At 47.3% G+C, this 11,153-nt stretch overlaps 1 protein-coding gene across 5 annotated transcripts in view; it reads right to left on the bottom strand.

Annotated features, from left to right (window-relative positions):
- wdfy3 (WD repeat and FYVE domain containing 3) overlaps positions 1-11,153 on the bottom strand; it is a 260,816-nt gene that overhangs the window by 43,435 nt on the left and 206,228 nt on the right. For all 5 annotated transcript variants that reach the window (XM_071352080.1, XM_071352078.1, XM_071352076.1 and 2 more), the window contains 6 exons: positions 9,824-9,981; positions 9,179-9,256; positions 5,958-6,191; positions 3,687-3,861; positions 1,218-1,378; positions 173-321 (listed from right to left, as the gene is read on the bottom strand). In XM_071352080.1, the coding sequence (XP_071208181.1) occupies positions 173-321; positions 1,218-1,378; positions 3,687-3,861; positions 5,958-6,191; positions 9,179-9,256; positions 9,824-9,981 (955 nt within the window). The remainder of the gene's footprint in view (positions 1-172; positions 322-1,217; positions 1,379-3,686; positions 3,862-5,957; positions 6,192-9,178; positions 9,257-9,823; positions 9,982-11,153) is intronic.

Below are 11,153 nucleotides of genomic sequence, written 5' to 3'. Positions count from 1 at the left end.
AAAAAACATTTGCAATATTAAAGCTGGTCCATCAAAAGCACACGATTCAACTAATAAACTAAGCACTTGGTTAAGTTGAATCAGGAGTGTTAGTTATGAAGGGTTATGAAGGGTGAATAAGGGGGTTAGTTAGGTGTTCATTAAGGACTATAGAAAAGGTTAATAAACTCACTTGGCGGGCAGCGTCTCGATGTCTCTGATCTCTCTGCTGACGGTCATGGTGAAACCATCTATGACATAGAAGTGCTCCTTCCCAAACAGGAGCAGCCCCTCGCTAGTGTCAAGACCCTGCACCCGCGCACACCGGTACATGTGCTGGATCTGGTGATACAACATAATGGTTATATTCCTGGTTACAAACATTGAGGCCTGTTAGGACCCCAGAATAAACCACGTCCTCCTCCCCCCGTCCGTCTGTCCTCCTCCCCCCCGTCTGTCCTCCTCCTCCCCCCATCTGTCCTCCTCCCCCCGTCTGTCCTCCCCCCCCCCCCCCCCGTCTGTCCTCCCCCCCCCCCGTCTGTCCTCCTCCCCGTCAGTCCTCCTCCACCTGTCTGTCCTACCCCGTCTGTCCTCCCCCCATCTGTCCTCCTCCCCCCGTCAGTCCTCCTCCCCCCCGTCTGTCCTCCTCCCCCCCGTCTGTCCTCCTCCCCGTCTGTCCTCCTCCCCCCCGTCTGTCCTCCTCCCCCGTCAGTCCTCCTCCCCGTCTGTCCTCCCCCCCCCCATCTGTCCCCCCTTGTCCGTCCTCCTCCCCCCCGTCTGTCCTCCTCCCCCCGTCTGTCCTCCACCCCCCCGTCTGTCCTCCTCCCCCCGTCTGTCCTCCACCCCCCCGTCTGTCCTCCTCTCCCTGTCTGTCCTCCACCCCCCCGTCTGTCCTCCACCCCCCCGTCTGTCCTCCTCTCCCTGTCTGACCTCCTCCCCCTCATCTGACCTCCTCCCCCTCGTCTGTCCTCCACCCCCCCGTCTGTCCTCCACCCCCCGTCTGTTTGTCCTCCTCCCCCCCGTCTGTCCTCCACCCCCCCGTCTGTCCTCCTCTCCCTGTCTGACCTCCTCCCCCTCATCTGACCTCGTCCCCCTCGTCTGTCCTCCTCCTCCCCATCTGACCTCGTCCCCCTCGTCTGTCCTCCTCCTCCCCATCTAACCTCCTCCCCCTCATCTAACCTCCTCCCCCTCGTCTGTCCTCCTCCTCCCCATCTGACCTCCTCCCCCTGTCCTCTTACCTTCTCTCCCTCCTCCAGTAGTCGTAGCAGTGATGTGTTGTCTGTCCTCTGTTCCTCGTCCAGTCCTCCTGACTCTAAGATCTGTTCCTGGAGCAGGTCTTGTTCCTCATCAGCTCTGTCCGTGGTGGAGCGTGACCTCTTCAGAGGGGCCTTCACCAGACCTGGAGGGGAGGAGAACATTTTCGCTCTTCATAAATGTAATCTGAAAAATGTGTGTACAAACAAGTGTGTGAGTAACTATGACCTTGGTGATGGTGTGAATGTGGAGTACCTTTAACGCTGGCAATAGTTACCCCACTGATGTTTGATAGAGGCAGTAAACCAGTCATACATGCAGTTTAGTTTCCTCACAGTCTCTCTGAGAGCTGTGTTTAAGTATAATTGAATGACCTCTTCTCATGTCTCTAATGTCACACGTGTGTGTGTGTGTGTGTGTGTGTGTGTGTGTGTGTGTGTGTGTGTGTGTGTGTGTGTGTGTGTCTTGTGGTGCTGAGCGATTAACATCTTTCGTTTCAATTATTTGAATTCCATTTCGTTCCTTTTTATTATTTATTCTGTGAGCTCAATGCGCAGTTTCTCTTGAGATACACTACATGACCAAAAGTATGTGGACACCTACTCGTCAAACATCTCATTCCAAAATCATGGGTATTAATATGGAGTTGGTTCCCCCTTTGCTGCTATAACAGCCTCCACTCTTCTGGGAAGGCCTTCCTCTAGATGTTAGAACATTGCTGCGGGGACTTGCTTCCATTTAGCCCCAAGAGCATTAGTGAGGTCGGGCACTGATGTTGGGCGATAAGGTCTGGCTCGCGGTCAGCGTTCCACGTCATCCCAAAGGTGTTCGATGGGGTTGAGGTCAGGGCTCTGTGCAGGCCAGTGAAGTTCTTCTACACTGATCTCGACAAACCATTTCTGAATGGACCTCGCTTTGTGCACGGGGGCATTGTCATGCTGAAACAGGAAAGGGCCTAACCCCAACTGTTGCCACAGAATCATCTAGAATGTCACTGTATGCTGTAGCGTTAAGATTTCCCTTCACTGGAACTAAGGGCCCCGAACCATGAAAAACATCCCCAGACCATTATTCCTCCTCCACCAAACTTTACAGTTGGCACTATGCATTGGGGCAGGTAGCGTTCTTCAGGCATCCGCCAAACCCAGATTTGTCCGCAAGACTGCCAGATGGTGAAGCGTGATTCATCACTCCAGAGAACGTTTCCACTGTCCAATCGCGGCGAACTTTAAACCACTCCAGACGACGCTTGGCATTGCACATCGTGATCTAAGGCTTGTGTGCGGCAGCTCGGCCATGGAAACCCATTTCATGAAGTTCCCGACGAACAGTTCTTGTGCTGATGTCGCTTCCAGAGGCAGTTTGGAACTTGGTAGTGAGTGTTGCAGGGCAAACTATTTTTACGTGCTACGCGCTTCAGCACTCAGTGGTCCCGTTCTGTGAGCTTGTGTGGCCTACCACTTCGCGGCCCGAGCCGTTGTTTCTCCTAGACGTTTCCACTTCACAATAACAGCACTTACAGTTGACCGGGCCGCTCTAACAGGGCAGAAATTTGACAAACTGAAGGTGGCACGTTGAAAGTCACTGAGCTCTTCAGTACGGGTCATTCTACCGCCTATTTTTGTCTATGGAGATTGCATGGCTGTGTGCTCAATTTTATACACCTGTCAGCAACGGGTGTGGCTGAAATAGCCAAATCCACTAATTTGAAGGGGTGTCCACATACTTTTGTATATACAGTGCATTCGGAAAGTAATCATACCCCTTGACTTTTCCAACATTTTGTTACAGCCTTATTCTAAAATGGATTAAATAAATACAAATCCTCAATCTACACACAATACCACATAACGACAAAGCAAAAACGAGTTTTTCACTGAAGGGGCCTCCCGAGTGGCGCAGTGGTCTAAGACACTGCATCGCAGTGCTAGCTGTGCCACTAGAGATCCTGGTTTGAGTCCAGGCTCTGTCACAGCCGGCCGCGATCGGGAGACCAATGGGGCGTCGCACAATTGGCCCAGCGTCGTCCGGGTTAGGGGAGGGTTTGGCCGGCAGGAATATCCTTGTCCCATCGCGCACTAGCGACTCCTGTGGCGGGCCGGGCACAGTGCACGCTGAAACGGTCGCCAGGTGTAACAGTGTTTCCTCCGACACATTGGTGCGGATGGCTTCCGGGTTAAGTGGGCATTGTGTCAAGAAGCAGTGCGGCTTGGTTGTGTTTCGCAGCTCTTGACCTTCGCCTCTCCCGAGTCCGTACGGGAGTTGCAGAGATGAGACAAGACTGTAACTACCAATTGGATACCACGAAATTGGGGAGAAAAAGTGGTATAATAAACAGAATAAAAAATGTAAAATAAATAATAATAAAATAATCTAACTGAAACTGAACCGACCTCAAAAAGCACTAATCACTCAGCTCTACTGTCTTGCTATGTGTCCTCTGTCCGTCTTACCTTTGACTCTGGCGATGGTGTCCTCTCCGTGCACCTCTCCAGGTTCATGCTGAGTGGTCTCTCCCTCAGTGTCCTGCTCTATGGAGTGCTGGTACATCCCAGGGTTCCCTGACAGCAGTCTCATGTAGTACTCCTTACTGTCGTAGCTGATCGCTCGGCGGTAACGCACCGGCTTCTGGAATGGGGGGAGGAGAGGAAGAGAGGGGAGGAAGAGAGGAGAGGAAGAGAGGAGAGGAAGAGAGGAGAGGAAGAGAGGAGAGGAAGAGAGGAGAGGAAGAGAGGAGAGGAAGAGAGGTTACTTAGTGATGGGAGGCTGTTGACATGAAGAACACTGACGAATAAGCATCAAAACTCCCCCAAAAACAGGAAGCTTAATTGATGCGGCTTTCAATTAGTCCATTGAATTCCATTCAGTGTCAATCATGTTTTGCAAAATGCTCAAACCACACAGATGTTCATTGTGTCGTTTCAAGTGAAACAGTTATCTGATTTGTATCCAAAATGGTGCCGTATTGGACCCTACATGACAAGGCAAGGCTCAGGCTCGTAGACACACGTTGTACCATCCACCACGCTTCCACCATGCATCCACCATGCATCCCTACCCATCCACCATGCATCCACCATGCACCCACTGTTTGGGCTGTCTAACCAACTCCTAACTATGGCTTCACACATAGTGTATAAATGACATGTCTGTTCAAGTCACTATGTCCTTCTCCAGCCCAGCTCCTATCCTCCTGTAATACTATGTCCTGCTCCAGCCCAGCTCCTATCCTCCTGTAATACTATGTCCTGCTCCAGCCCAGCTCATATCCTCCTGTAATACTATGTCCTGCTCCAGCCCAGCTCCTATCCTCCTGTAATACTATGTCCTGCTCCAGCCCAGCTCCTATCCTCCTGTAATACTATGTTACTATGTCCTGCTCCAGCCCAGCTCCTATCCTCCTGTAATACTATGTTACTATGTCCTGCTCCAGCCCAGTTCCTATCCTCCTGTAATACTATGTCCTGCCCCAACCCAGCTCCTATCCTCCTGTAATACTCTGTCCTGCCCCAGGCCAGCTCCTATCCTCCTGTAATACGCTGTCCTGCCCCAGCAAAACATTAGGAACATCTTCATAATATTGAGATGCACCCTTCCCACCCTTTTCCCTCAGAACAGCCTCAATTCACCTCGTCAGTCTATGTCATGGAAAGAGCAGGCGTTCCTAATGTTTTGTACACTCTGTGTATAGCTCCCATTTTGACAAGTGTCCTTGGGTTTTTTCCCCCCTTGTGGTCGATTGAGAACTTGGCTGAGTCATGTGGCTGATGAGGCTAATTCATGTAGCATGATTTCGCTCACAAAGACTCCATTCATTGGCTGTGACGAACGGACAGGACAAACCCCTCATCTCTCCTACACTGTACAGGTCACATACTGGATCAGTAGGGAGAACAAGGTAAGCTTTTTTTCCCCCTATCCAACGACATTGCACTTTTGACGGTTTTAACCTAGTGTTTGAACGTGGTTACTACAACATGTCCCTTGTCCTTACGATCATAATGCTGTATTATTTTAGTATCTGTAAAGAGCCCTTTGTGCTGGGCTCGGGTTACGCTACGTATGGGTAAAATACGTAGAACATGTCGTTGTTATTTACCGGTACTTGGCCGTTAGTGCTGGGTTCAGGCTCGGGGACGTATGGATAATGTATATAGAACATTTCGTTGCTATTATAGTAGTATTATAGTATTATTACAGTAATACTACATTACTATAGTACCTGTACTTGGCCGTTAGTGCTGGGTTCAGGCTCGGGGACGTATGGATAATATACGTAGAACATGTCGTTGTTATTATAGTAGTATTACAGTAATACTACATTATTATAGTACCTGTCCTTGGCCATTAGTGCTGGGTTCAGGCTCGGGAACGTATGGGTAATGTATATAGAACATGTCGTTGTTATTTACCGGTACTTGGCCGTTAGTGCTGGGTTCAGGCTCGGGGACGTATGGGTAATGTATATAGAACATGTCGTTGTTATTTACCGGTACTTGGCCGTTAGTGCTGGGTTCAGGCTCGGGGACGTATGGATAATGTATGTAGAACATGTCGTTGTTATTTACCGGTACTTGGCCGTTAGTGCTGGGTTCAGGCTCGGGGACGTATGGATAATGTATGTAGAACATGTCGTTGTTATTTACCGGTACTTGGCCGTTAGTGCTGGGTTCAGGCTCGGGGACGTATGGATAATGTATATAGAACATGTCGTTGTTATTTACCGGTACTTGGCCGTTAGTGCTGGGTTCAGGCTCGGGGACGTATGGATAATGTATGTAGAACATGTCGTTGCGGACCATCTTCTTCCTCATGCGACAGGGCCCCTCCGTCATCTCCAGCAGGAACTTGTCCAGGTGGGATCCGATGGGGGGGCCCCAGAGGCCCCGCTCTCTCAGCAGCTCATACTCTATAGACGACCACTCCTCTGTCACGTACTTTAGAACATTCTGCTGCCTCTGACAGGAGGGGGAGAGGGACACAGGGAAGGGAGGAAGAGAATGAGAGAGAGGCAGAGAGAGAGAGTACTGTGTGTTTAGACAGATTGTTACATGTGTCTGTCAGTTTCAGACTATAGAGATCAGATAGGAATTATTATCAGAGACAATGTAGTGAATACTGCAGTGTAGTAGACAACGCAGTGAGTACTGTAGTGTAGTAGACAACGCAGTGAGTACTGTAGTGTAGTAGACAACGCAGTGAGTACTGTAGTGTAGTAGACAATGCAGTGAGTACTGTAGTAGACACCATAGTGAGTACTGTACTGTAGTAGACAACGCAGTGAGTACTGTAGTAGACAACACAGTGAGTACTGTAGTGTAGTAGACAACACAGTGAGTACTGTAGTGTAGTAGACAACGCAGTGAGTACTGTAGTGTAGTAGACAACACAGTGAGTACTGTAGTGTAGTAGACAATGCAGTGAGTACTGTAGTAGACACCATAGTGAGTACTGTACTGTAGTAGACAACGCAGTGAGTACTGTAGTAGACAACACAGTGAGTACTGTAGTGTAGTAGACAACACAGTGAGTACTGTAGTGTAGTAGACAATGTAGTGAGTACTTTAGTGTTAGACAATGCAGTGAGTACTGTACTGTAGTAGACAACACAGTGAGTACTGTAGTGTAGTAGACAACACAGTGAGTACTGTACTGTAGTAGACAACACAGTGAGTACTGTACTGTAGTAGACAATGTAGTGAGTACTTTAGTGTTAGACAATGCAGTGAGTACTGTACTGTAGTAGACCATGCAGTGAGTACTGCACTGTAGTAGACAACACAGTGAGTACTGTACTGTAGTAGACAACGCAGTGAGTACTGTAGTAGACACCATAGTGAATACTGTAGTGAAGTAGACAATGCAGTGAGTACTGTAGTAGACACCATAGTGAGTACTGTACTGTAGTAGACAACGCAGTGAGTACTGTAGTAGACACCATAGTGAGTACTGTACTGTAGTAGACAACACAGTGAGTACTGTAGTGTAGTAGTAGACAACACAGTGATTAATGTACTGTAGTAGACAATGCAGTGAGTACTGTAGTGTTAGACAACGCTGTGAGTACTGTAGTGTAGTAGACAATGCAGTGAGTACTGTAGTGTAGTAGACAACACAGTGAGTACTGTACTGTAGTAGACAATGCAGTGAGTACTGTAGTGTAGTAGACAACACAGTGAGTACTGTAGTGTAGTAGACAACACAGTGAGTACTGTACAGTAGTAGACAACACAGTGAGTACTGTAGTGTTAGACAACGCTGTGAGTATTGTACTGTAGTAGACAACACAGTGAGTACTGTACTGTAGTAGACAACACAGTGAGTACTGTAGTGTAGTAGACAACACAGTGAGTACTGTAGTGTAGTAGTAGACAACACAGTGAGTACTGTAGTGTAGTAGACAACACAGTGAGTACTGTAGTAGACACCATAGTGAGTACTGTAGTAGACAACACAGTGAGTACTGTAGTGTAGTAGACAGCACAGTGAGTACTGTAGTGTAGTAGACAACACAGTGAGTACTGTAGTGTAGTAGACAACACAGTGAGTACTGTAGTAGACGCCATAGTGAGTACTGTAGTAGACAACACAGTGAGTACTGTAGTGTAGTAGACAACACAGTGAGTACTGTAGTGTAGTAGACAACACAGTGAGTACTGTAGTGTAGTAGACACCACAGTGAGTACTGTAGTGTAGTAGTAGACAACACAGTGAGTACTGTAGTGTAGTAGACAACACAGTGAGTACTGTAGTAGACGCCATAGTGAGTACTGTAGTAGACAACACAGTGAGTACTGTAGTGTAGTAGACAACACAGTGAGTACTGTAGTGTAGTAGACAACACAGTGAGTACTGTAGTGTAGTAGACACCACAGTGAGTACTGTACTGTAGTAGACAACACAGTGAGTACTGTAGTAGACATCATAGTGAGTACTGTAGTAGACAACACAGTGAGTACTGTAGTGTAGTAGACAACACAGTGAGTACTGTAGTGTAGTAGACAACGCTGTGAGTACTGTACTAGACAACACAGTGAGTACTGTACTGTAGTAGACAACACAGTGAGTACTGTACTGTAGTAGACAACACAGTGAGTACTGTACTGTAGTAGACAACACAGTGAGTACTGTACTGTAGTAGACAACACAGTGAGTACTGTAGTGTAGTAGACAACACAGTGAGTACTGTAGTGTAGTAGACAACACAGTGAGCACTGTAGTGTAGTAGACAACACAGTGAGTACTGTACTGTAGTAGACAACACAGTGAGTACTGTAGTGTAGTAGACAACACAGTGAGTACTGTACTGTAGTAGACAACACAGTGAGTACTGTAGTGTAGTAGACAACACAGTGAGTACTGTAGTGTAGTAGACAACACAGTGAGCACTGTAGTGTAGTAGACAACACAGTGAGTACTGTAGTGTAGTAGACAACACAGTGAGTACTGTACTAGACAATGTAGTGAGTACTGTACTGTAGTAGACAACACAGTGAGTACTGTAGTGTAGTAGACAACACAGTGAGTACTGTAGTGTAGTAGTAGACAACACAGTGAGTAATGTAGTGTAGTAGACAACACAGTGAGTACTGTAGTGTAGTAGACAATGCAGTGAGTACTGTAGTGTAGTAGACAACACAGTGAGTACTGTACTGTAGTAGACAATGCAGTGAGTACTGTTAGACAACGCTGTGAGTACCGTAGTGTAGTAGACAACACAGTGAGTACTGTACTAGACAATGTAGTGAGTACTGTAGTGTAGTAGTAGACAACACAGTGAGTACTGTAGTGTAGTAGACAACACAGTGAGTACTGTAGTGTAGTAGTAGACAACACAGTGAGTACTGTACTGTAGTAGTAGACAACACAGTGAGTACTGTAGTGTAGTAGTAGACAACACAGTGAGTACTGTTAGACAACGCTGTGAGTACCGTAGTGTTCTTACCTCCTGGTACTCTTTATACTGCATGGCCACCAGGTCCCTGACCACCGCTATGTGGGTGAACATCCACTGGAACGTCTCCTATTGGTGGAAGGAATTCACCTGGTTAGTGTGTGTGTGTGTGTTTATTTATTTTACCCTTATTTTACCAGGTAAATTGACTGAGAACACGTTCTCATTTACAGCAACGACCTGGGGAATAGTTACAGGAGAGAGAAGGGGGATGAAGGAGCCAATTGGAAGCTGGGATGATTAGGTGACCATGATGGTATGAGGGGCTGATTGTGAATTTAGCCAGGACACCGGGGTTAACACAACTACTCTTACGATAAGTGCCATGGGATCTTTAGTGACCACAGAGAGTCAGGACACCTGTTTAACGTCCCAACCCGAAAGACGGCACCCTACACAGGGTAGTGTCCCCAATCACTGCCCTGGGGCATTGGGATATTATTGTTTTAGACCAGAAGAAAGAGTGCCTCCTACTGGGCCTCCAACACCACTTCCAGCAGCATCTGGTCTCCCATCCAGGGACCAATCAGGACCAACCCTGCTTAGCTTCAGAAGCAAGCCAGCAGTGGTATGCTGCTGGCTGCTGTGAGTGTGCATGCATGAGTATGAATGCGTGTTGTGTGTGTGTGTGTGTACCTGTACAGAAAGGTTGTTCTTGTTCAGGGAGTTTTCCTTCTTGTTGCGTCGAGCGCCGGTCAGCTTGGACAGACCAAAACCACTACTGACCCGAGACAGCTTGGACTGGCTGGCCGGAGCCACTGACTCCCCTCTGCTAATACACTTCTTCTCATGGACTAGGAGAGAGAGAGAGAGAGCGAGAGAGCGAGAGAGAGAGAGAGAGAGAGAGAGAGAGAGAGAGAGCGAGAGAGCGAGAGAGAGAGAGAGAGAGAGAGAGAGAGAGAGAGAGAGAGAGAGGAGGAAAAGAGAGAGAGAGGAGGAGAGAGAGAGAGAGAGAGAGAGAGAGAGAGAGAGAGAGAGAGAGAGAGCGAGAGAGAGAGAGAGAGCGAGAGAGCGAGAGAGAGAGAGAGAGAGAGAGAGAGAGAGAGAGAGAGAGAGGAGGAAAAGAGAGAGAGAGAGAGAGAGAGAGAGAGAGAGAGAGAGAGAGAGAGAGAGAGAGAGAGAGAGAGAGAGAGAGAGAGATTTAGCTTAGTTTTGTTTTGTCTTTCGTACCAGGTCATGTGTCTTCTCAGTCATGTTGACACTGGTCTACTACTGTTGCTTTAATGTATTGTTGTTCTGATTAATATTGTTGTTGTAGCTGTTATTAATGGTAATCCCATGTCCACTACTACTATTATTATTACTGTTAGTCCCACCATTTATTTATATATAAATATATATATATTTTGTGTATATATATACATATATATTTTATTTAAATTTTTCGATATGTATACTTTGACAATGTAAGTAATAATAACTTGCCATGTCAATAAAGTCAATTGAATTGAATTAAATTGAATTGAATTGAGAGAGAGAGAGAGAGACAGAGAGACAGAGAGAGAGAGACAGAGAGAGAGGGAGAGGAAGGAGTAAAGAGGGAGAGAGGAGGGAAAGAGAGAGAGGGGAGGGAGGAAGGAAGGAGTAAAGAGGGAGGGAGAGAGGAGGGAAAGAGAGAGAGAGAAAGTAGGAGAGAGGGAGAAACAAAGGGACAGAGAAACAGAGACAAACAAGAGAAAGGGACAGAGGTTGTCCAACAGTCTTCCAGTATGCTGGCGGCTCCGGTCCTAACTTGGCTTGCTCTGCTCTCCAGACAACACATGGTAAAGCTGATTATGTCCCAATAACCTCCTGACCACTAAACCGTCTGTACGGTGTTAACGTGACCTTCCTGACGTAATGCCAAACAGTAGACTACAGAGTCAGTGTGTACAGTGCATTCAAAAAGCTTTCAGGCCCCTTCCCTTTTCCCACATTTTGTTACGTTACAGCCTTATTCTAAAATTGATTAAATAAAAATTATTCC

The sequence above is a fragment of the Salvelinus alpinus genome, chromosome 19 (assembly GCF_045679555.1).
Source record: "Salvelinus alpinus chromosome 19, SLU_Salpinus.1, whole genome shotgun sequence".
Taxonomy (NCBI): Eukaryota; Metazoa; Chordata; class Actinopteri; order Salmoniformes; family Salmonidae; genus Salvelinus; species Salvelinus alpinus.
This window is presented reverse-complemented; position numbering and strand designations above follow the sequence as displayed.